The sequence below is a fragment of the Biomphalaria glabrata genome, chromosome 13, assembly GCF_947242115.1.
Source record: "Biomphalaria glabrata chromosome 13, xgBioGlab47.1, whole genome shotgun sequence".
In the NCBI taxonomy this organism is placed as follows: Eukaryota; Metazoa; Mollusca; class Gastropoda; family Planorbidae; genus Biomphalaria; species Biomphalaria glabrata.
Genome location: NC_074723.1, coordinates 35320093 through 35347118, shown reverse-complemented (window position 1 = coordinate 35347118; position 27026 = coordinate 35320093). Strand labels below are relative to the sequence as shown.

General features: G+C 34.3%; 1 protein-coding gene and 1 long non-coding RNA gene across 2 annotated transcripts; both read left to right on the top strand.

Moving 5' to 3' along the window:
- Positions 1-45: 45 nt before the first annotated feature.
- Positions 46-25322, top strand: LOC106073306 (solute carrier family 2, facilitated glucose transporter member 1-like). Its single transcript, XM_056008003.1, has 12 exons — positions 46-186; positions 2712-2810; positions 4564-4724; positions 14704-14828; positions 16067-16237; positions 18396-18503; positions 18697-18785; positions 20492-20590; positions 21252-21464; positions 21891-21966; positions 22953-23080; positions 24434-25322. The coding sequence occupies exons 1-12, from the start codon at positions 55-57 to the stop codon at positions 24695-24697; spliced, it is 1665 nt and encodes a 554-aa protein (XP_055863978.1). The 5' UTR covers positions 46-54; the 3' UTR covers positions 24698-25322.
- LOC129922344 (uncharacterized) lies at positions 5719-13867 on the top strand. The gene is made up of 2 exons (XR_008774347.1): positions 5719-7954; positions 13384-13867. It is a non-coding gene; the product is annotated as an uncharacterized LOC129922344 (long non-coding RNA).
- Positions 25323-27026: the final 1704 nt, after the last annotated feature.

The window sequence follows — 27026 nt, the reverse complement described above, 5'->3', positions numbered from 1 at the left end:
TAAAAATAACATGGTTATCACATTAGAGCCACGTGATATAAATACTTGTACAAAATGGCCACAAATAAGACGCCCATATACACAATACCAATACTAACAAAAGATCAATCAAATATTTCACTGAAATCAAAGGAGTTTTTAGAAACTGAAAGTGCGAATGTAAAGAAAAATGGTAAAAGAGAAAAGGTACAGAAAGGGAAAAATGAATATGACTCATTCATATTCTAGATCTAAAATTAGATTAGACTGATTAGTCATTTAATTACTAAATTAATTAAAATTAGTCTTACTTAGTACTTAGAGACTTAGATTTAGATTTTAAGTCTGTGACAGTCTGTCTAATTGAACTTATTCACTTGAGACTTGAGTCTTTTGACTTATTATTATTATTTTTTTTATTTTAGTTATATTAGTTATAACGTATAAGTTATTCAGTTATTAAAGTTATTCAAAATTCAGACAAATTTTTAATCATGCTCATCTCAGTCTCATGATGATTATACTTATAGTATATACTACTATACTAGTTATACATTATACTACTTATGATTTATCTATAATCTACTATTACTTATTACTAATCTAATAAGACTAATAATACTAAGTCTAGTTCCTGAATTAAGGCTGGCTAAGGCCAGGGCACTAAGGCTAAGGTGCCTAAGGAATAGATCTACGGAATATGTTGGCAGGGGTGGACTGATGCATACAGTATATGGGCATTCTTCAGGCAAATGCTTGGTGGGCCTGTACCCAATTTGGCTGGTAGGGTCAACGAAAGAGCCATGACATGAATGTCAAAAAATTATTGTAAGATTTTATAATATTCTCTTTAAAAAAAGTAAGGCTTTTTATTTTTATAGAGATCGACGTTAGTGTGAATATTTTTGGATGAATCTATAAAGGGACCAATAACAATATTCCAAATCCTATAGATGACATATCCAGTCATATAAGAATTCTTATTGGTTTGGTGGAGTTGTCACATGATCTCGAATTGGCCCGCTACAAAGTCCTTCATAAATCACAATTATTATCTTGAACAGTGTAGCAATATGTTGATTGGAATCAAAATAATCAAAAATGAAGTAGCAGAAAATAAGTAAGATAAAAAGCAGCTTTTGCTGGAATCCTGTGCAAAAAAATGTATTATTAATGTTTTTCACAAGCACTAGATATTCGCCAACCTTATGATGACACTAATACCAAGACAACAAAGATATCGACTTAAGTCAAATACCTTCAAACAAGTAAACTTAATGTTCTTTTGTGTGTGTATTCATCTCTAAGATGCAGACAGTTAAACTAGGTTCCAAGTTATAAAGAAAGCAGTCAGTATATGACCTTGTGTGTAAAGTTTCCCTTTCAGAGCTTGAACTCTACAGAGCTATTATGTTTCTTTGGCCAATGGTTAACAAGCAGGGTATCATGTGGCCAGCACAACGCCCAAAGTCAGGTACCCATTAGAGTTGGGTGGACTCAGTGGCACCCTAAATTTCCTGAAATTAAAAAATTCCAGTCTTCATCAAGATTTGAACATAAGACCCTAGGTTTGAATGCCTAGCGCCTAACAGCTAGGCCACCGCACCCTCATGACCTTATAAGATTGGCAGTCAAATAATGGAGGATGAAGAGTTGTATTCATAAATTGTCCATTTTCCTGAGGAGATGTCGAGTAGTGAAACTGAATCATAAACATGTTCATTGATGGAGGATCTTTATGTACATGTATTTGTTAATGTCCATGGTAGCAAGAACTTGTTCACATTAAGAGATTCACCATTCCATGTGTAATGCTTTATTTATTGATTAGTGGCACTTATTCAATAGTTTTAAAATCATCTAGTAAATATTCATATAGCTAACTACTTAAACTTTACACAATGCTCCTGAGTAAAGGTATAATAACACTAGTAAAAAAGGAGCATTTGTACACATTTATCCAAGCATATGTGCCTTTATCTTTGTCTCTTTCAGAGTATTTTATTAGTTTTTGTATTTGAAGATTATGGTTTAGTGTATTTATATGTAATTGCTACTTTACTTTTGAGTCTTCTATCCTGAAAGGTTTCTAAATTTAGTGATTTTACTATAGGTTTACTGTAATCAAATGTGAATATTCGCTCTATTTTGTAAAGACAGCAAAACAAAACAAAGTCTATTAAAACTATTTTGTCATCCTAAACAATTTAGAAACCATTTTAAGTTTACTTTATTTATGTGTCATCATTTGTAAGTATTTTTTACAAAGCTTATATCAACTTACTCTGTCTTGTAAAAACTTGGCACAATTATCCATTGACATAGAGAAGACATGATAACAATTAAAAAAAAAACAATTAGACAATTAATAACTGGTAATTAATTATTTTGTTTAATAGCTGCAAGGGAAACTAATACTTCAGTATTCACAGATATGGCTAAGTTGGGTTTAGTCTCCTTAAATAATTGTTACCTCTATTTCTCCCACATGCATTCTCCGATCAAGTTGATACGTTAAACAATTATTTATCGTACCTAACAATACATGAAACAATTAACAAAAATACTCAATATGTCAATTATTTTGTTTGATATTGAATAAGGAAAATAAGTTGTACATTATTGGTATATATAGCTTTAAGGACAGAGTTCTTTCGCATTAGATAAGCTTTGTTTGTTTTTTTAAAGGATTTATTATATTTTGCTTATTGAATTATTGTATCTCTTTGCAGGCATCAAAATCTCATTTGGCTTTGGCAGTTTTAGCTTGTGTACTTGGAAGTCCTTTACAAATTGGTCTGAATACTGCAATCTTGAATGCACCTCAAGAGGTGAGCTAAGTTTAACAGGTTATCAATATTTTAAATTATTGTCTTTTTTTTTAAATTTCACCTTCTGAGTAAAGAAACATACAATGAGTACCAGTTTTATAGATTCCCCTGTGTAACTCTTAAACAAATCGTTTGATTTTGACATCACAATGGAGAACCTACAAGTAGCATCCATTGCAGTCATTTGTTTGGCAGTTTAAAGACCTCAGGGTTGATTTGAACCCACAGGAAATGCTTTCTCTCTTTCCCTGATTTTTCTCTCTTTTCTATTTCTCTCTGACTCTCCTTTTTTGGTACTAAAACTTTTCTCTCTTTTTCTTTCTAAGAGTTGTTTTTGTTTTAAATGGTTTGAGGGAGGGGGGTGGGGGGTGGCTGGCAGGATTTAAACCTATTACCATCATGTTGACAGTCCAGAGATAGTCAATGCTACCAAATAAAATATGTTTAAAATATTTTTATTTATTGTTTATTTAGAAGATTACAAGTAAATGATTAATTTTTTGGATTCTTTACACACACAAAAATGAAATTAATCCAGCTAAGCATTTAAACTAGTAAACAAAACTTTATGACTATGCTGCGATCAGTTTCATTCTTCTTAAATAATGTTTAGCATATTATTGTAACGTTTCTCACTATCCAGGTTTTCTGCAAACTGCACAACACGACACAACCAATTCAAAGGTTATGACAACTTAGGGCTCCAAAGTAATGTAACAGTTTAATGTCAAATAAATTACAGCCAATACTGTACCATTGGCAACAACCTAACACTGACTGTACAAAAACTTCGCCTCTTCCTTGCCTTGTACTCAATTCTCTCTTCCGGATCGACTTCACACCGTGCTGGTTATGTCTGACTTTGCCTCATACTTGTGAAATAGCGAGATAATGTTAAATGACTTTTTGACTCTGACACATTCGCTTTTATATAGGCCTCTTATAAGCCTTCTAGAACTGGATGGAACATCGTTTGACTATTCTGGTTGATTATATGACTACATTCGACGTGACTTGCCTGATTCCTATTCATAACTGGCGTGTAATGTAACTCATCTCAGCGCTGGCCTGGGGCAATGTGCGTCAACTAAAAACACACACACAGCACTACCCCCATCTGTGTCACCACCAGGTTTGTAAGATTATTGTGCACTGGGTTTTCAAAGCCGACTCTTCTTCAACTTTTTGCTGCTGAGCTGTAAGATCTTATGCGGTCTATGCCAAGGAAAAAAAAGCATGCTGAAAAAAAAAAGACAGTGAGTTGGCTATACTGATTTGTTGCGATAATAGGGTTTGTCTAGTGAAATAAATTAGGAAATTCAAAGAGGATATGATTGACAGTTTTATAAGGGTGGTTGCAATATCCACAGACTGGTTATAGTGTGGGACTTATTCTCTTAATGTGAAAATTTAAAGATATGTCTCCTGTTTTTAGTTGAAATGTCATAGATTTGCTCTTTGCAGGGGAGAAATAGATAGTGTCCAGTTTGCTTGACATAGTCGTTTCTCTATACATAGCTCAACTTACTATGCAGAAACAAGTATCTTCTACATTTACTAACAAAAAATGTGTTTATTCTTAGCTACTGGTTGTGTGATATGCCTTTTTGGGCCAAGTTTAAACACTGCCAGCTTCCATCCCTTGGTTTCCTAGATTTGAGCCATGAGATAGTAATCTTTTGTTTTTGAAGGAATATCTGAAACTATACTCTGTTTCTGCATGTTTCTATATAATTTATTTTTTCCTCTACAGGTGATCAAAGATTTTTTCAATGAAACCTACTTTGATAGGTATGATGAAGTCATGTCAGACTCACTGCTTACAATGCTCTGGGCAATGACTGTGGCCCTTTTTTGTGTTGGGGGCATGATGGGAGGAGTTTCTGCTGCATATTTTGCCGGGAAGTTTGGAAGGTGAGGATAAGTGAAATAAGGAATGAAAGAAAAATTTGAAACAGAACTCTTTTTTTTAAGCTCTTTAACTTACAGGGGACTGTCACCAGCTGTTTTCACCTTTACCTATCTCTTAGTCTGTTGAATCCTTGGGCACCAAAGAAGATCTGTTGACAGTCTATCTCTATTCCTCTCTTTCAAACAGGACTGTCCATTCTTTTATGTTGCCTTTCCATTGCTTTCTCTGTCTACCTCTTCTTGCTTTTTTTCTTTTTCTGTTCCCTGTAGGAAGGTCTTTGACTGTTTCCTTCCATTTTTTTGTTTTTAACTTTCCATTTACTCAGCCATCCCAAAGTTTCGGTCTGTATGAAAACCATCTATTAGTAAAGCCATATTATTTAACTTAGTTTTTAAAAAAATTGTTTGAAACACTGTTGATATCAAACAAGCAGTTTAATTATTAGGAGATTATGTAGCCAAATTTAATACATAATAATGTGGAAAAGTAAACTAGTTAAATGTTTCAGGATAAGAGAATTGAAGAACAAATTGTACTACCTAATTATATATATATATATATTTATCTTTGAGGACCCGAAAAGGGTTATACTTATTTATATCAGAAAGTAAATAGAAAGGTTTTTGCGCAGTAATTAAGTTTTGTTTGATTGCAATGATTGACAGAAATTTGAACTGTGGTTAATCATCATCATCATTGAACATCATTAGACTGAGGGCTTGAAAGACTCAAATCCTGTCTTGCAAAAGCCACGGAAGAAATCCTTCTGTTGTGTGTAATGTACGTATGACATCATACAGGTCAAGAGCTTGTAGTTTCCCAGACCTTTGGAGGTAAAGATCAGCAAGTCTAGGGAAGTTCAAAAGAATATCAGTTTCTTATTCTTCCCTGCAGCAGGGGCACAGTGAGTGAAAGTTAAGCCTGAACTATGTGAAATATGAGCGAATGGAACAGTGGCCCATCACGCACTGTGGTGTATGTTAGACACCTTATTTATATAGGTTAGTTATTTAGCGACGCACCATAGAAGACGCATTTTGAACGGGACTAGTGACGTTTGGGATATGTTGGGTTAGAGACTGAAAAAATCAGTTAGCGATAGAACATTCCAGGGTAACGACGTGTTTAGTGACAGAGACTTCTACTGTGGCCTTTTATCATAATAAACCCATGTACAAGTGTTCATCAGTGTTGACTACATCTCTTCACTAGTTATAATCGATGTGCCAGTTCTTGTTGGACTTGTTGGTCAACTGCACGTAATACACCCGAACAATTACACCCAAACGATTGCAGAGTAATTGGTTGACTTCAAGACAGCCTGAACTAGCAACATCACAGTGGCGACCCCGAACCTCGAAGCCGGACCCCTGATGAAGCCGAACATCGAACCGGACCTCGAAGCAGAACGTTTACTCAGGTGAGGGTCGTGCACTCGAAGATATAAGATTTCATCGGAGTACGGCTGAACACAGCATCAGCGCAGAGTGACTTTGTTCTAGATCTACATTTTCTTGATCGTACGTTCAACGAGCCGTTAACTCAGGGTGACCTTCGTCAGGACAGTAATCATCGTAACGTCTGGTCTACTTAACCAGTATAGTATCAAAGCCTGATCTTCAGATGCTGAATCGACCTACAACCAGAGAAACCGTTCATTCATAACGGGTGAGAGATCGTTAGTGAACCTGTTGGACATATTTTTTTCTTCGTCATAGGAGCCACATTGAGTATCAAGTTTTACCTCGTCAGTTTCGAGAAGGACAGTTTGCCCGCTGTCAGAAGTATTGTGAGTACTACAAGTTTGGTAGCTAACTAAATCGAAATCGCTCTGTCGTCTTACCCTGGGAGAGATTCTTGTGGAGCAGTTTGCTCATTGAACCGGTTGCTTGCCACGTTTATAACGGTCACTGTGTTTAACCTTTGGAAGGTTAGTAAAATCGTATTTGCTGAACATTGATATATTTAGTATTCGTCGGTCTAGACCATATCTAGACTTGTTAGCAGTGAAGTTGTGGAAACAGCTACATCCACTTAATTTCGTTGAAAACCGTTAATCGTCTAACGGAACGTCGTCGGAGGTGACCTTGGTCTCACCTAGTCTACATTGGACAGTTTGGTCTAGTGAAGCAGAGTACAACAGCAAACTTTGTCGTACTACCAGAGTAGCAGCAGAAGCAGTGAACTATTTTAGAGAACCGTTATTCGTCAGCCCAGATCAAGTCATCGTCAAGAAAGTCGTTATTCGTCAGCCCAGATCAAGTCATCGTCAAGAAAGCCGTTATTCGTCAGCCCAGATCAAGTCATCGTCAAGAAATTCGTTATTCGTCAGTCGTCCAGATCAAGTTGCCGTCAAGAGACTGTTATTTGTCAGTAGTCGTCTACACAAATCAAGTCATCGCCAGAAGAACCGTTAACCTATTCGTCAGTAACTGTGTACACAAAGTCGTCGGAACTACACATACAGTCATCAACAGTTGTCGAAGGAACTGAAACATTTTGCTGTGGCATATCAAGACATCTGTGGCATTACGTGGGATACTGGTAGCACCGGAGAACAGAGTCAGAACTGGAAGAGAGGCAGTGGAATTTGTTGTGATCTAACATATTCGGGAGTCTGAACAAAGGGATCTTTCTTATCAAAAGCTAAGTGCCATTTTTCTTATTAGTATATGTTTAGATTGCCCTTAGAAATAGATTTTGTCTAAATTTGGTACGTTAGCCTGAGTAAAATCAGGTGGTGCGCCTTAAAACCCGTCGGGGTAGAAGACGTAATTTAGATGAAAAGCTATATTATACGTTTAGAGTTGTAATTTGTTTTGTTTGTGTAAACGTCATATCCGTTGTTGCCTGGTTACTTCGTGACGTTATCATTGTGTGCCATATTGTCACATCCCAACCCATAGTGATAGTCTCATTTTAATTATTTCATTTGTTTATATTATTTTAAATTATTTATTTTTATTAATTTAATTAGATCTGTATTTTTTTTTCACTTAATGATAGAAAGTGCGGGTAGGATTCTTTTACTGTGAATCAGACTAAAATAATTTTAGTTTGAGCGGTTAAAATCAAATATGATTTTGCCATGAGAATAATGCCGAAACTGGCTATGTAGTCAAACACTATCGTCTGGCTAAATTTAGATCTGCAAATTGTTGTACATCTATTTGGTACAATTAAATCATCTAGACTCTAATTTGAAATATTATTAATTGAAAGATGAATGAAGGTAGTACATTCTAGATATATATATCTTGTTGAAGATATATTTGACATTGTATAAACATATCTGTTTTATATGGTTAAATAGAACCATAATTTACTCTAGATCTAGACTCTAGACAGTCTTTGAATTTACTCTAAACACTTCACTGTGACTTCAGTCATACCAGGTTTTAAAATTGATCATAGTTATTCATACTAGATCTAAAAGTCATAGTGCTCTTGATAACTATAGATCTAAATAGTATTATTATATATACTATAATATACTAGATTTAAATTTGTGTGATACTAGACCTAATATACAGATTTGAATATAACCATAATAACTCAGACTAGATTTACACATTTACTAAATCTAAAGATAGAGACATAACACTTAAAACTGGTATAAAAGTGTGTAAAAACCTAAATATAAAATAAATTTAAAGTATAGCCATAACCAATATAGGCTAAGTAAAAATATATATATAAAATATAAAACACAATGGCTACATCATCATATGTGGACCTTAAGGAGGTTAAGGAAGCAGCTATGCAGGATGGAAAGGCCATGGAGTTAAAAGGAAAGGACTTAGCAGCTTATGTACAGCAAGTTGTGAAGGAAGAAATGGAGAGACAAAAAGAAGAAAAAAGACAAGAAATGGAGAGACAAAAAGAAGAAAAAAGACAAGAGATGGAGAGACAAAAAGAAGAAAAAAGACAAGAGATGGAGAGACAGAAAGAAGAAAAAAGACAAGAGATAGAAAGACAAGAAAGGATCAGAAAGGAAGAATATGAGAAGCAAAAAGAGGAACAAGAAAGGCAAGACAAAGAGAGAGAAAAAATTAGAGAGCATGAAGCTAAAATGGAAAAGATGAGATTGGATGCAGCACAAGCCAGAACTCAAACTGAACAAGGAAATAACACAAATAACTCAAATAATATTACCACACAAAGAGACAACCCTAATTCGCAAACATGGCTAAAGAGAAAGATACAAAGTTTTGATGAACAGAAGGATGACATTGGTGATTTTTTGAAAAGATATGAGGCAAAAATGTCTACATTTAATATGCCAGAAGAAGAGTGGTCTGAAATACTGATAGACTTTGTTCATGGTCAAGCTCTAACAATATGCCAAAATCATGACCATCATATTGATGATAGCTATCAGGTTTTAAAAAGAGAGTTATTGAATGCCTATGGTCATAATGCTACAACTTTTAGAAAGAAATATTTTAACAATATACCATCATTAGAAATAGAACCCCAAACTACCATTAATATGGAAAAGGATTTTTTCAATAAGTGGGTAAAATTAGAAAAAGTAAATAACTCTTATGAGGGATTAAAAAATTTTATTCTAGTGGACAACTTTGTAAATAAATGTGATCCTCAATTACAATCTTTTATTAGAGAAAGAAACCCAAAAACTATAGATGAAATAACAGAAATAATGAGAGTATACAAAAATGCCTATCCAAATAAACCATTTTCTGATAGGGATAAGAGCAAAGTAGATTTAATAGGATACACTAAAGAAAATGTTGATAGAAGTAGAAATAGAAACAGATCAAATAGTGGAAATAGAAAATATAATGAAATAACCTGTTTTAAATGTCAAGGAAAAGGTCATATAGCAGCTAACTGTAGAAGAGGGAATAGTAGGTCTGGAAGTAGAAATAGATACAATGAACAAAATAACAGTAGATATAGGAGTAGAGATAGGAATGACAGGGGAAATTATAGAAATAGGAGTTACAGTAGGGAATACAAAAATAAAGGTACAGATAGGGTATATTTCATGGAAGGAAATAGGAACAATTTTGCAGTGTACCCAGGGTTTGTAGATAGAATTCCGGTGGAATTAATCAGGGATTCAGGTTGTAACACTTTGGCAGTAAAAACTAAATTTGTCAAACCTCATTGGTATAAAGGGTTTACTAAGAAAGTAGAATTAGCAGATGGCACCGTAAGGGAATTTAAAGCTATAAGGGTATACATTGAAACTCCATTTTTCACTGGTTATTGTGATGGCATTGCAATACCAGAAATGAGATATGATATGTTAGTAGGAAACATAAAAGGAGTTAAAGAATGTTCAAGAAAAGAATTAGAAGACTGGCAAAACAAATACAAGAACATAAGACAAAATCATGAAAACATAGAAACACAAAATATAACAAGTATGATAATAACAAGATCAATGGATAAACAAGATAAGAAACAGGAAAATACAATAAATGTAATAAGTAATGATAAAGAAAAAGAAACCAGTAATATAATACAAATAGAAAATACAGATGTTAAGGAAAGAGAGATAGAAAATGAAACACAAAATAGTCTTGAAACACAAATATCTCAAAGTGAAAAAGAAACAATACCCACATTTGCATTAGAACAAATGAATGACAATATTATTGGGAAAATATATTCAAGAATATCAGATAAAAACAATAATAATCCAATGGAGAAATTTTGTATAGAGAATAAAATATTATTTAGACAAACAAGTAATGATAACAAGAAAATAAAACAACTTGTCTTACCACAGAAATATTGGAAAGATGTTTTAATCATGACACATGATAATAATTTAGCAGCACATAGGGGAGTAAAGAAATGTTATAGGAATTTGTCAAAACAAGTATTTTGGCCCAAAATGAAAGCAACAATAAACAAATACATAAACTCATGTGACATATGTCAAAAGAGATCTAACAAAAGCCTAGTGAATAAAGCACCTATTCAAGAAATGGACGAACCTACAGAACCATTTCAGAAAGTATCTATTGATTTAATAGGTCCTTTAATTCAAACTGAAAATAATAACAAATACATTCTAACAGTAATAGACATGTTCAGTAGATATCCAGAGGCAATCCCATTATCAAATACAAGTGCAGAAAATATCATTAATGCCATAACTCAAAAAGTAATTACAAGACATGGTATACCTAAAATTATATTGAGTGATCAGGGATCTCAGTTTAAGTCAGAACAATTTAAGAAATGGACTAAACAATATAATATACAACACATATACTCTTCGGTTTACCACCCGGAGAGTAACGGTTTATGTGAACGATATGGTGGTTCATTAAAAAGATCACTAACAAAGATAATTCAGAATAATCAGAACAAGTGGGATCATTACATTAACTATGTACTATTTGCTCATAGAAACAACATCCATGAAGCAACACAATTCTCACCATATGAAATAATACATGGAAGAAAACCCAGAGATGAATTAGATGTTTTTAAAGAAAATCTAATAGACAATGAGAATAAATTAAATAATGACAGTAAAACAACAATCACAACAGAATTGAAAGAAATATGGATTCAAGCATATAACAACAATAAGAAGTACAAACAAAGTGCTCATGAGAATTTAAATAAGAAAAGACAATTGAAAACACTAGAAGTAGGAAACAATGTATTAATATTAATAAATGACCTGAAAAATAAAATTGGTAAACAATGGAAAGGTCCATTTAAGGTGATAAAACAAATTAGTGATGTGAATTATCAAATTGAAATAAATGGGAAAGTTAAAACATATCACATAAATAATTTGAAACTATATCATGATAGAGAAGATGAGTTGATACAAAACATTCAGGAGGAAATAGAAAATACATTTTCAGAAAGAGAAGAATGCTTGATGATAATAACAAATGAAAATCACAATGAAAATGATATTAAGGAAATACCTGTAATAGAAACAAAAGAGAATCAAACTTGGCAAAAGATTAATCTTAATAATCTAACTAAGGAAAAGTCAAAAGACATAACTAAAATAATACAGGAATACAAAGAAATTTTTTCCAGCATACCAGGAAAAACTAATATTATTAAACATGACATTAAAGTAACAGATCCAAAACCTATCAAGCTTAAGCCATATAGAATACCGCTACATTTACAAGACAAAGTAAAGAAAGAAATAGACAATTTACTAGAATCAGGTATAATTGAGCCATCAACATCTCCTTATGCTTCACCAATTGTGATAGCCAAAAAGAAGAATGGAGATATACGGTTATGTATTGATTATAGGAAACTTAACAACATCACAGAATTTGACCCATATCCAATGCCAAATATAGAGGATATTTTACATAAATTAAATGGAGCAAAATTTTTTACTAAATTGGATTTAACTAAAGGTTATTGGCAAATACCTTTAACAGAAAATGCAAAACCTTACACAGCATTTGTAACACCATATGGTATTTTTCAATGGAATTATATGAGTTTTGGATTAGTAAATGCACTTGCCACATTTAATAGAATGATGAACATGATAATTGGAAACAAAGAAAATGTTATTTGCTATTTGGATGACATATGTATTTTTAATAATAGTTGGGAGGAACATTTGGTAGATGTGAAAGAAGTGTTCAAAATAATAAAAGAAAGTGGACTTACAATTCAAGCAGAAAAAGTAGAAATAGGATTGGAGGAAATAATTTTCTTAGGACATAAAGTAAATAACAACATGATTAGCCCTATTGAAGATAACATAAAGAAAGTACTTAATATTGAAATACCTACAACAAAAAGACAAATTAAAAGCATATTAGGAATAGTAAATTATTACAGAAAGTTTATAAAGAACTTAGCAGAAATAGTGAATCCACTAAATGACTTACTTAAAAAAGGAAAACCTCAAAAAGTAGTTTGTAATGAGGAATGTGTGAAAGCTATTGACAGAATTAAAGATGTTTTTAGTCATGAACTAATATTAAGACTACCTGATAAAGACAAAATATTTTATGTCACAACTGATGCATCTGGTAATGCTATTGGTGGTTGTTTAATGCAGAACTATGATAACTTACATCCTATATTATATGTAAGTAGAAAATTGTCAGAGGCAGAAAAAAAATATAGTGTCATTGAAAGAGAAGCCTTAGCTGTAATATGGGTAATTACTAAGCTAGAGAGCTATTTAATAGGAAGGAAATTCATATTATTAACTGATCATAAACCTATTCAGTATATACAGCAAAAGAGCATGAAAAACAGTCGTGTTTATAGATGGTTCTTAGCACTACAGGAATATAAATTTGAAGTGAAAGCTATTAGTGGATCTGTGAATATTGTAGCTGATCTATTGTCTAGAATGACATTGAAATGAAATAAGTTTGTAAATAAACTATGATTATATTGATTATGTAATATATATTAATATATTGACACCATTTATATGTTATGAAAAAGGGAGATAAGTAAAGTTGATGTTAAGCATTTAAAAGTAAGTATGGATATTTTTTTTTTGTGTGAATCACTTCATATATCATTGACGAAAGTTAGTTCTATGGAAAAGGGTGAGTATAAAAGAAAAATGGACAAAAGCGTATAAAAGGGTGGTAAGAAAAAAAATTTATTGAATGTGTAAATAAAGTTTATAATTGTTTTTTTTAAAATATTGTATTTTATCAGATTACTACCAGTAAAGAACATTTGAGATGTGTAGGACGTACCCATAAGATGCCACATTTTCCTCCATGATGAACTATGTACCAATGAAGATGATTCTGGGATGTTATGAACTGTTATGAACATTGACATGAATATGAGGAACTGTCAAGATGAAGATGTCAAGATGAATAGATCAAGATTTTATGTTTGTGGTCTTCCCCTTAAATTGAAAATGCCCTTGTAAGACTTGACAGTAGTGGAAAAATATTGACATATTTTTTTTCAAGGGGGGGAGGAATCTGTTAGACACCTTATTTATATAGGTTAGTTATTTAGCGACGCACCATAGAAGACGCATTTTGAACGGGACTAGTGACGTTTGGGATATGTTGGGTTAGAGACTGAAAAAATCAGTTAGCGATAGAACATTCCAGGGTAACGACGTGTTTAGTGACAGAGACTTCTACTGTGGCCTTTTATCATAATAAACCCATGTACAAGTGTTCATCAGTGTTGACTACATCTCTTCACTAGTTATAATCGATGTGCCAGTTCTTGTTGGACTTGTTGGTCAACTGCACGTAATACACCCGAACAATTACACCCAAACGATTGCAGAGTAATTGGTTGACTTCAAGACAGCCTGAACTAGCAACATCACATGTAATAGCTTGTTCAGGCCTTGGCAACCTCCACCATGGGGGGAGGCGTGATCAGGGTGCCTGGTGTGCTTCCAGACTTTATGGAAATTTTGGTACTTGTGTCGACACTGAAACTATTTTTCAATTTCTATTTTTTGGATTTATGCCAGGACATGATGGAAACTCACAGCCTGCTTGGTAGGTGGTGTTAACTCTCCAGGGTGGGCTAAGGAGTCTACAACAGTGTTGCCAGTCACAGACTGTGATTAATAGCTTTTAGTTTTAGAACATTATGTCTTATCAATTGCAAACCTTCCTTCAGATAAATAATTCATTAAGAATATGATTTATTTTTTTTTTAGTTATTGTTTTGCTTACACCGAGGTGTAGTGACTGAGCGGTAAAGTGCTTGGCTTCAGAACCGGGGGTCCTAGGTTTGAATCCTGGTGAAGACTGGGATTTTGTTTTTGGGATCTTTGGGCGTCTCTGAGTCCACCCAGCTCTAATGGGTACCTGTCATTAGGTGCGGTAAAGTAACGGCGGTTGGTCATTGTGCTGGCCACATGACATCCTTGTTAACCATAGGCCACAGAAATAGATGACCTTTACATCATTAGCCCTATAGACCTTAAGGTTTGAAATGGGAACTTTTTATTTTACACCATTGTGGTTTACAACGACTTTGTCTTCTTTCATTTAGGAAAGGTACTCTACTCTTGAATAACGCTGTTGCCTTTACCTGTGCTGCTCTACAAGGCTGCAGCAAAGTCTCCAAGTCTTTTGAGGTGTTGATAGCTGGACGCGTTGTGGCTGGCATTTGTTGTGGTGAGAACCACATTTAACTATTTGTTTCTGGTGATATTGTTGATGCTTGTTTCTGTTTCTGTAACATTGTTAGAATGTGTTCACGGCAATGATGAAGTGAGTAGCTGTAATAGTGATAATCATCTTATATTATCCATGAGAAAATTGGTCTTACAAATTGTGCATAAATAAAAATACATTAAAACACATTAGTAACAGAGTTGAAAAGGATTATAAAATCTAAATCTATTTACAAAATGTTATTATTGAGGAAACAGTTAAAAAGGGCTTATTTTAAAGTGATGTAACAAAAGAAAGTAATAGTAAGAAATATTTGTTGTACATGTTTCAGATGTTTCTTCAGAGTTGAAGATAATTTACTTCCTAGTCCAAACTTCCTCCAGAACGACGGGGGATGGTAGCGGGTAGGGCATGACAACCCAACGACAGTCTAGCGCGCATACTGCAACACCATGCAGCCATGCCCTTTAAATTAATTAGTTCTTTAAATTAATATCCTTTTTTTTTTTTGTTGTTTTGTACAAGGTAAGGCTTGCAAATAAAAAAAAGACATAAGAGAGTTTTGTTCTTGTTTGTTTACTGAAAGTGTTAAGTTTTATGTCTATGCTATTCAAACATCTTTTATACTTAACACTGTGTATAAGTAGCAGTCAGCAGAATCTATTCTATACACTAAGGAAAAGCAATGTTCTCTTAATCCCATATCCTGTGGTTTATATAAATACATGGTAGACATTGTCTTTATTTCCAAACATTATGGTTCAGGAAGATATTATATGTCAAACTCAATTAACATGTGTTTTCCAAATTGATGTCCAGCGTGCTTGTAAAATGTTTTTTTTTTTGTTTGTTTTACATGTTTTGGATGTTCCTTCAGAGTTGAAGATAGTTTACTTCCTAGTGCAAACCTCCCGTAGGACGACGGGGGATGGGAGCGGGCAGGGTTTGAACCCGGGACCATCGATAAATCCAAATGACAGACCAGCGCGCAAACCGCACGACCAGGCAACCATCCTTGTTTGCTTGAGGACTGGGGAGCTTTCCATGAAATCGGAATGAACTTAAAATAATAATCCCAAGAATTCAATTTAGGGGTGCTAGCAGGGCGGTCTATTAGTCCCTAATTGATGCAAGTGTCAGAGTCTAAAAAATGTTTACTTATTGTTACCTTTTGTAAAAAAAATGCTTAAAAATATATAAATTTTATAACTATGGTTTGTATTTTGCTCCAATGAAAGGTTTAAACTCTGCTGTTGCTCCATTGTATCTTGCCGAAATAGCACCAATTTCTCTGCGAGGTTTTTGTGGGACTTGCAACCAGTTGTCAATCACTTTTGGAGTTCTCATCGGGGGAATTCTGGGAATGAAACTTGTACTCGGCACTGAAACCCTTTGGCCAATACTAGTTGGTAAGTTTTGCTGTTATGACTTACACTTTAATAATTGCCCTGAATACAATTAACTGTAACTTTGTTTTGTATAAACTGAATAGGGGGAAGATTTTTATTCCTATTTGTAGCTGACAATAAAAGCTAAGGCTTACACAAATGAAATCCAACTTGAGAGAAAAAGGAAGTTAAAGCTATGTCATTAATGTTTAAGCTTCTGAAGAAAAGTTTACTGTGAAAGCCAAGCTGCGCAATAAATGTCAAAAGTATGGGAGAGTATGCATCACACCACAATGTTTATCATTGTTATTGTTCCTTTTATACACTTATATCCTGATCTAGTGCAAGGTCGATATTGGGATCAATTTATATTTTATACTGGATAGAACTACGGTGCACAAAACATATTGAGCATTAAATATTGCAGCCTTTGTGATATGGTATTAATTTGTATCTATATCACATTTTGTGCTAGGGGTTTGTAAAGGCACCAAACTTAGGTGTATCACTTGTCTAGCAAGTTTCTTTGCATGACTGACTTGAAGGTCGTGTGGGCCATTTAATGCCAAGCATTTTTCTTCTGTTGCCAGTTTCTTGTACAGATTTGTTTTGAGGGCTGTGACATCATTACATTGATGACCTGTTTAATACCTCTCTGTTGTATTTCAAGCCGAATAGGCCAGTGGACCCATAACAGTAAGACAAATTAATAGCCTTGAGATTTTATTATGTTTTTAACCACAATATTGGTATTACTTCATCATTTTGTAATTTAATCTGATCCCAGGTATACTAGGCCTTTTTATAACTGACCTTATGTACTGAAAGTTACTCACCTAAAAAATATTTAAATTAGTTTATTGCCAGCTTGGCTGGTAACTTTTCAAATTAATTTTCTCAAAGCTCATTTCACTATCCTATCATGGCATCACTGGTTTAGTTGTATGAACTATATATTTTTGGTCCTTTTAAGAAATAAGAGAAAAAAAAATTGAATTCATCATCTTTAAAACTGTAGTATGAAACCAAGTTTAAAAACAAAAAAAAAGATATTAAAAAGAACTTGTCTTCCCTAAAAATAAACACTTTTAAAGAAGTGCACCATGTGGCGATTACTGCTCAAACTTTCAAGCTGAAATTGAGGCAATTACCATAGCACTACAGACAGTGGAAAACAAATTATATGAAGGAGTGCAATCACCATCAGATATTGTTGTCTTTAGAGACTCCCAATCCACTCTGCAAGCACTTAACAGCACACCTCAAACAGCCCAAGAGAGTTGACAACACTAATTGTGATAATCCATCAGATGATATCAAAATTAAATATCAATATCACACTACAGTGGATCCCTGGACACATTGGCATCATGGGAAATGAAAAGGCAGATAAGCTATCAAAGGCAGGTTCATCTATGGAACAACCAGACAGACCTGTAAGGTCAATGTTAGTCAACAATCACAAAGAGGAGTGGCTCAACCAATGGGCATCAGGAAACACAGGCAGAGCCATGCACAAAGAAATGACTACGCCTAACAAACTGGACAGCATTAACTTCCTCCCCCGCAAAAAACAATCTACAATCTTTCAACTAAGAACAGGACACACACCTCTATTAAATTACCATCTGAACAAAATAAACTCCACGCAACTCCCCCTTTGCAGACACTGTGCCCACCCCTTTGAAACCGTAAACCAAATCCTCTTTGAATGCCCCTCCCTAATCCACCTTAGGCAGACCCTACTTCCACTACAGCCCAACATAACCAACACCCTGTACGGCAGTGCTGAACAAGTGAAGAAAACAGCAGACTTTTTTTCCTTGGCAAAGTCTGCAAAAGAGCTCACAGCTCAGCAGCAATAAAGCTGGCTAGAGAAGAAGAAGAAGGTCCTTTTAAGAAATAAGAGAAAAATTGAATTCATCATCTTTAAAACTGTAGTATGAAACCAAGTTTAAAAACAAAAAAAAAAGATATTAAAAGAACTTGTGAACTAACAGTTCTGTTGTAACTATATCTTATAACATTCAAACAAAATATACTCAACATGTTGTTTTACATATTCCTTAGCAAATAAAAATTTCAATACATTTTCATTGATATGCGCATTAATACTAGGCCAACAGATTGTTTAAAATTTACATAATTTATGTACATATATTTTTAACCTCCATTACAGCTAGTCCAATTATTCCTGCAATATACAGTCTTGTAACCTTGACCTTTTGCCCAGAGTCTCCAAAATATCTGCTGGTGAATAAAAGAGATGATGATGCGGCTGAAGCAGGTGAGGTTTTTAAAGTTTTACTTTGTCATTGAGTTGATTATGGACATTGTTATTTCTATCAACTTTTTTTTTTCTAGTGATCTAGTAGTGCTCAAGTATTTTTTTTATCAAGTTGGGGTTTGATGCACATTTCTGAGCACTTGAAACCTGTAAATCATGATAAATTCTGTTGTCTTATCCTTTGTTTACGCAGCTCTGATTTGGTTAAGAAAAACAAGCGATGTGTCTGAAGAGATGGAGGCCATGAAGAAAGAACGACAGGACCTCAGCAACTCACCAAAGGTAATTTTTTTTATATTGCATTAACTCTAGTACAATGCCTAAATGTCAGTTTAATAATTACTACTATTTAAGGTGTGAAAGTAGTGTTTTCACTGTGCTTTAATTTGTTCACCCACTTGCAAGACAGCAACTTAAATGAAGCAATGCTACGCATTTTTAAGCAACTTACAGCTACTAATAATAAAACTAAAGCCTTTATCCAACAATGCTATCAACAACTAATTAGTGCAGCCATACTGTATCATAAAGGATCTCCATTACAGGTCACTAAGGTCAGAAGTGTACACACACTTGTATGTCTGTCGGCAATACATCAAGTGCATAAAGGCCAGCAACTCCTTGTGTATCTCATATTAAAACTTATTTTGTTTATCTTTCTACATGTACATCATCTGCCCTATACATCGCAAGGTCTGAAATGGGTACTTTACTTTTTAATTTTTTTTAGGGTTTACTAGAGTTGACAAAACTACCCAGAGATATCAAAGTGAAATAAATTAATTTGTTTAATCAATTGAACATGGAACATAAAGTCTTAGTAAAAACATGCCGCTCTCCAGTTTTTTTGCTAGTTTTTTAATGGATTCCCAGCTCTTTCTGTCCGCTCAGCTTCATCTAGTGCACTGCGTGGCCACGTTCTTTTTGGTCTTCCTCTACGTCTTGTGCCTTTGGGGTTCCACTCTAGGCCTGTGTAGCTCTGTTGTTCGTATCTTTTCTAAGGCTGTGACCAATCCATCTCCACTTCCTCTCTAAGATCTGCACCTCTTATTTTTCTGTCCACCCATCCCTTGCAATGTCATGTTTTCTATTTTGTCATACAAGTGTTCAAGTGTTGGGACATGGGTAGAATTTAAAGATTTAATTAATGAGAAATGGACAAGCTCTCATCTGAATCACAAGAAAGATGATGCCTATTACAAGCTATCCCAACAAGATCTGCGTCAAATCTTTCGACTCAGGACCGGACACAACAGAATGAGACAACATATGTACCTTAAGCTTAAAATTGGAACCAGTGAAATCTGCCCATGTGGAGTGTCACCAGAGTGCTGACCATGCTCTTCAAAACTGTTCTCTTTACCAACTGGCCCGTACAAGACACTGACCCCAAAACACCCCAATAGAAAGAAAACTATAAGGAGAGCTCCCTGATTTGGAAACCACTGTGCAGTTCATCTCATATATTGGTCTAGTCATCTGAAGGCTCCAAGATAACAATGAGAATGAGGAAGAAGAAGAAAGATTTTTTTAAAGCATTGTCTGTAGATGTTAAGAAGAAACACTGTTGTAGACATTTAATCATGGAATGGATTCACTCTCTACTTGAAGTCTTTCTTTAGTTTTCACTTAGAAAATAAAAAAACAAAACAAAAAATCATGGAATGGATTCTCTCCCTACTTGAAGTCTTTCTTTAGTTTTCACTTAGAAAATAAAAAAACAAAACAAAAAATCATGGAATGGATTCTCTCCGTACTTGAAGTCTTTCTTTAGTTTTCACTTAGAAAATAAAAAAACAAAACAAAAAATCATGGAATGGATTCTCTCCGTACTTGAAGTCTTTCTTTAGTTTTCACTTAGAAAATAAAAAAACAAAACAAAAAATCATGGAATGGATTCTCTCCCTACTTGAAGTCTTTCTTTAGTTTTCACTTAGAAAATTAAAAAAAAAAAAAATCTACTTATAACTTTTTTTTTCATCTTCTAGTTTAGTGTGCTTGATTTGATGAGGACCAGTGAGTTGCGATGGCCACTAATTATATGCATAGTACTACAAATGTCTCAACAGTTTTCTGGCATTAATGCTGTGAGTTTAATATAGTTATAGTCAATACAGTCGATAACCTATTTATTTACAATTGATACTGATACATTGCTATGATAGCTTTGCTTCCTTTAATAAACCTAGATGGGACTTGGGTTGCTGGTTTGAGTTCATGTCCTAGATCATTGGTTTTTATGTGATGCAGTGAGAGATTTCAGTTCAAGATGTTCTCTCATTGGTAAAATACCTAGATGGTATTAAATGGTAGGTTTCCATTTGAAGATATTGAGTTGTAATCCTTTTGGGTTGGTTGATTTTTCATTCGAGATTCAATTTGAGCAGACATGTGTTCCTTAAGTGCTTAGCAGTAAAACTTTAAAAAAATATCCCTCCATCTGAAATATTTACAATTTGGATCAGCAATCCCACCTATAAACACTTTTCCCATTACGGATATTATAAACTAATCATTAAAAAAAATACACCCAATTATTGAAATTTTTTTTTAAAATACTTTTTTGTTCTTATAAATTAAGCTACATCACTGTAGGGCCAGTTTTTATCCAAACCAGAAGTCCACAGGCTAAGGTTTAGATTTCAGAGTGAAACACATCACTATTTTGGTTAAAAAGAAAAGACTTTTTAAAAAAAAAGTTCAGCCTGTAAATGATGAAACAAATAATTCTATACTATTCAACCTCAGGTGGTCTACTACTCTACAAGTATTTTTATCTCAGCTGGTCTGAGCAAGGAGACTTCTCAGTACGCCACGGTGGCCACGGGTGTTGTAAAAGTCATGATGACCTTCATATCTGCCCTGATCATGGACCGGGCAGGCAGAAGAACTCTGCACATGATTGGCCTTGTGGGCATGTGTATCTCCTCAGTAGTACTAGTTGTTTGCCTTTCACTGCAGGTATGTATAGATTACTTACTTAGAATCTACCACATCATTCGGTGCATTGGGCAGCAAGCTGTTTCCATAAAAATCAATCTTTATGTATAGATGGCATTCCTTTTTTTTTAAAAATTATTTTTGTTTATAAAAAACTACAGGGCTACTGTTCCTTCACCTATCCCTTAGTCTGTTGGACAGTTGGGGCACCTCGCAAAATCTGTCAACCATCTTTCTCCATTCCTCTCTGTCCATTCTTTTATGTTGTCTTCCCATTGTTTTCTCTGTCTGCCTCTTCTTCTTTTTCCTGGTACTGTTCCCTGAAGGAAGGTTTTTGCAAGTCCTAAAGACCTTGTAATATGGCCATAGAGTTTTAGTTTGCTACTATTACAATTTCTTAAAATCCTTTAAACTTTAGCTGACAATTTTTTTATATTTTTTTTTCAGAAAACATTGCCCTGGCTATCGTACATAAGCATTGTGGCTGTCATCATCTACACCTGTCTCTTTGCTACTGGACCAGGTGGGTTTAGTTTGAAGGCAATTAATTCAAAGCAGTTCATAAAAAAAGATTTTAATGTCTACCTGATCATGTGGAATGCATTTTGAACCCTGGACCTCTGCATACCTGCGGTCTATTGGGAGGTTTGGGCTAGGACGTAATAATCTTCATTTCTGAATTCATCTTATTTAGGAATATATAAAATTGTTTGTCATATGATGCCATTCTAGCTGGTTCCAGTTGTGATGGAGTTTTTTTAATTTTTAGCTGAGTCTTTCATCTCTAGGGGTTTCTTACCCTGAACTGTCTTGCAATTGATTTTGGTGTCTTCTTCATGACCCTAATTATTGACTGATTCATTTTTAGTAGATAATTTATAATGCTTATAAAAAACTTAAATGAATGGATTAAGATGAAAAACATGCAATTCAGCATCACACCCACATTTGTTCATTATCTTATATGATTGTTTTCCAAACTAATTTTTTATTGATTCATGATTAGTTAGGTGCAATAAATAATTATTTAAAGTTTCGACTTGATCTGAGAGTGGGTGTGTGAGAAGAAAAAAAATTATCTAAGGGGACCACACTCTACATATTCTTTTATATCTGTGAATACTGTGGGATTACTTTCCCTTGTTGATATCGAAAAGATAATCACCATTAATTAATAAACTAATTGGTTACATTTTTTTCATTGATTCATGTCTTTGTCTATGTCAATGAATAATTGTGCAAAGTTTCAACTTGATTCGAGAAAGGGTGTGGGAGAAATAACCTGTACAAACATTTTACTAGACAGACAGTGAGTTGAGATAAGCTTTTTAAAAAGCTAACTATGTATAGTTTTATTTGCCATAGGTGAGCATCTCTAATAGATGACTGGTGACTCCTTAATAAGGTCCTTAATATCTTTGAACTTATAAGAAAGACCCATGTGGAAATGAGTCTAGAAACAACAGCTTAGGCTTCTAAATCTCTTATGATTTATGATTGATGTTTCAGGACCAATACCTTGGTTCATGGTGACTGAGATGTTTGCACAGGGTCCCAGGTCAGCCGCTGTCAGTGTTTCCGTGGTGATCAACTGGCTGTGCAACTTTGCTGTTGGCTTGGTGTTTCCTATTTTACAGGTAAGAACATTTTAAGGGGATCTAAGTAAACAAGTAAAGTACCCTTTCAGGCTTTGGGATGTATAGGACAAATGATGTCATCTGTTTCTATGGTTGACAGGGTGTCTTGTGGCCAGCACAATGACCAACGGCTTTTCTTTCCCTAACTATAGTTATTAGAATTGGGTGGACTCAAGGGCGTCCTTAAGATCCGAAATAAAAAATCCCAGTCTTCACTAAGTTTCGTAAGGCAAGCGCTTTAACACTCAGATCTATATCTACTTAATCTACTCCTCATGCTGTGCTGCTTTTTTTTTGCTAAATGTTCTATGATTACATAATGACATGCTGTAAAAATAAATTGTCTGTTATATAAAGACAATTGCAGTTTAGTCATTGAAGTAAAGCATTACTTTTTTCTCTATTGTAATCTAATTACTCAGTTAATAGAACTAACTAATCCTTTTTTTTTTCAACATTCTTCACCTTCACCTATACAAAAACAACATAATCTATTCTGCATACATCCCAGATATTGACAACTATGATTTGACTACAATTATTACAATAAACATCATCAAAGTGTCCATTATTTGTATGTAGACAAAGTGATTTAAATTAGTTCAAAATTAGATCATTTTATACCTTATTAAATACTAAGTGATATAACTTTAAGATAAAATAAACTCTACTAATGTAGATAAAGTTTTAATAGGTCTAAAACATCTTCGATGTTTGACTATTATTGTCTTCTTGTTTGGATGTAATTATTATAAGCATAATATTTATCTAGTGCAGCGGTTCTCAATCTATTAAGCTTGGCGACCCCTTTTTACAATCCCCCACTCTGCCGCGACTCCCACCCACCCTCATACATACAGCAATAGAAGAGTAGACAATAACTTTCCACCATTTTGATGGTCTTAGGCGACCCCTGGTAAATCGTCAATCGACCCCCAAAAGGGTCCCGACCCACAGGTTGAGAACCCCTGATCTAGTGGGTAGCTAGGATGGGGCCAGGGGAGTCCAAATTTTAAAATCCCCCCAGACCCCTACTTGAGGGGTCATCCAAATGAGTGTCTGAATTTTTTTGTGCATTAAATATTAAACCAATGACATTTTATCTTGCTATTCATGTTGTTATGTAAATTATTTACCTTCTTGCATGTATTCCACACATTAGACTTATCTATTTATTAAGTACATTATCACATGTCATGATGTCAAATGTCAACACAAAGGGACCCCCTTAAAAGGCCAAGCCCCTAGGACCCCTAAATCCCTTGCTACGCGACTGTATTTATCAGAGATGATTTTTCATGATTAAAAATTGAATTATTACTAAACTACTTATTTAATTTTTTTTCCTTACAGAAGTCACTAGAAACATATTCCTTTTTGCCTTTCTCCGTCATGCTGTTGTTATTCTTCATCTTCACCTACATGTTTGTCCCAGAGACCAAAGGCAAAAGTATTTCTGAGATTACCCAGCTGTTTAAATCTCCCACTATGGATAGATCAGGATCCAGAAATTCCTACAAAAGCTCAAAGAACAGATACAGCACCCAAGTCTTGATAATTGATCCACCTCTCTCAGAAACAGGGACGGAATATTATATCGAGTCCAGCTACTTATGAGAATTTCAGGTCGCTGAACAATTTTGGCTGGTTTTATTTTTTGAAATGTTAGTCTTTTGATTGTATTTATGTTGTTGAATAAATTTGTTATTTATAACATTTTATTATAATATATACAGGGCTTTCATTATTATATTAATGCAAATACAACTAACCATTTTTTTAAAATATATTCATCATTTTAAATGACAACTTTTGTTATATTGATATGTTTCTAAATATATATGATTATGTATCAACATACCTCAATAGAATTGTGATAACACACCACAACAGTTGTTTATGAGATACCATTTAATACATTTAAAGGAGGCCAGAGACTTTCTTCCAATAAAGTGATTTAAAACTATGTACCCCTTCAGTATTTTATATTATATTTATAAAACTAATTAAAGCAGCTTTACTCTGGCTGACAATGTCTGTGCTGGATGTGGCAAAATATGTAAGTTGCAGCTGGGGCTAGGTAGCCATAGGAAATACTTCTCTCGTTAAATCTTCAGACTTGAAGACAAGCCTTATTTATATTAATCTAGTCAGTGATTTCAGTGCAATATGAACACTACTGTTTTGTGTTACTATTTTTCAATAAGATTGTTTTCTATTAAAAATATTTTTATTACAAGTTTCGACTTTTATTAGCATTGATTACTTGAATGAGATTGTGAGATTCTGTTTTCAGTTTTTTAATATTGATATTTTTCATGTCAATGTTTTGTTTAGGATGTTCCTTTGTAATTGAAGATTATTATATCCTAGCCCAAACTTCCTGCAGGACAGGGTTTGAGCCCAGGAAATTTGAGATGACAGTCCAGAGCGTATACCACATCACCAGTCAAGCCAAAGGCCCAATATTGGTCCTGTATGAGCATCTTAAATATATACTGGTGACTTGAAAACAAAGTAGAACTTTTTTCTATTTAGTTTTTAGGAAAAATAAAATAATCAAAAGCTATTCCAGTAAGTAAAGTACCCTTTCATACCTTGGGGCAGATGATGTTAATGCCATCTGTTTCTGTGGCTTATGGTTAATGAGGGTGTCATGTGACCAGCACAACAACCAACCACCTTTACTTTTTCTCGACTAGTGTCAGGCACCCATTAGAGTTGGCAGACTCGGGTGCCCTATATATCCCTAAATAAAAAATCCCAGTCCAGATTGGAACCTGGGATCTCTCAGTTCTACACCCAAGCTGGGACCCAATGGTTCTGCAGCCAAGTGCTTTACCACTCAGCCACTGCGTCTCCTAAAAGGTATCCAATCTTACATTAAGCTGCGTAAAACTAAATGCTCCTGAGCCACTCAGACCATTGAAAAATATAAGCATTTTTTTTTTAGTAGATTTCAACAAACAGTTAACCAGAAATTAAACACTAAATTATGTAGCAACTTCTCCGTCATGGTCAAAGAATAGCACAATCTCATTTCTCATGAACTTGAAGATGCCTTTTATTTTGGTTTACTTTTAAATTGCTGTTGTGTAGTGCAACTTTTATGCTTGTAATATGCTCAGGGCACTAAGGCCCAATCTCTTTTGGACCAGTGGGGGGGAAGTGAAGATCGGGGTGAAGGTTTCCATACTGTCATTAGGCACTCGGCTAACACAACATAGCTTGAGTAGGATTTGAACCTGAGCCCCCTTGATATGTAGCCAACTGGTTTATTCCTTTTAGCCATGGAGACAGATGTCAACTCAACCTACACAACTATAGTCTCCAACATCTTACAAGCAGCAAAAAAACACATTCCTCGAGACCAAGTTAAGAAATACAAACCTTTTTGGACACCTGAATTAGATAAATTAGTAAAAGAAAGAAACATGGCCTGGAAGACTATAGAAAAAAAACCCTACTAGAGAGAACAAGACAACGTACAACAAATTGACAGGTCTTATAAGATACAAAATTAAAACAGAAAAAAAGAAAAGGTGGACCACAACATGCGAAAAACTAGATCCAAACAAAGATGGTCGAAAGGTCTGGACCCTTCCCCACCGGCTAGCAGGAAAGAAACAAATAACAAACCCCCAACCTATAAAAGGCACTGACGACATAATAACAGAAAACCTTAAAAAGGCTGAAACCTTCAATAAATATTTCGCCAGCATTAACAAGTCAAAGCCAAGAAAACAAATGGACCAGGCCTTCAGTAATATCTTAAAGAAAGAAGAAAAAGCTCCAACAGTCAACTGTCAGATCTTTGACACTCCCTTCACTCTACATGAGCTCAATACTGCCCTAAAAAGTCTCAAGTCAAGAAAATTCACTGGACCAGATAAAATAACAAATGAAATGATTCGGGGACTAGGACCACAGGCCCAAAACTGTATAC

Bases quoted from the DNA above. Each gene is read 5' to 3' on its own strand.
- LOC106073306 (XM_056008003.1), top strand. From the start codon at position 55: ATGGCCACAAATAAGACGCCCATATACACAATACCAATACTAACAAAA. The intron at 18,786-20,491 runs GTAATTTTTTTT...TTCATCTTCTAG, and splicing joins ACCTCAGCAACTCACCAAAG to TTTAGTGTGCTTGATTTGAT. The intron at 21,967-22,952 runs GTGGGTTTAGTT...TTGATGTTTCAG, and splicing joins TCTCTTTGCTACTGGACCAG to GACCAATACCTTGGTTCATG.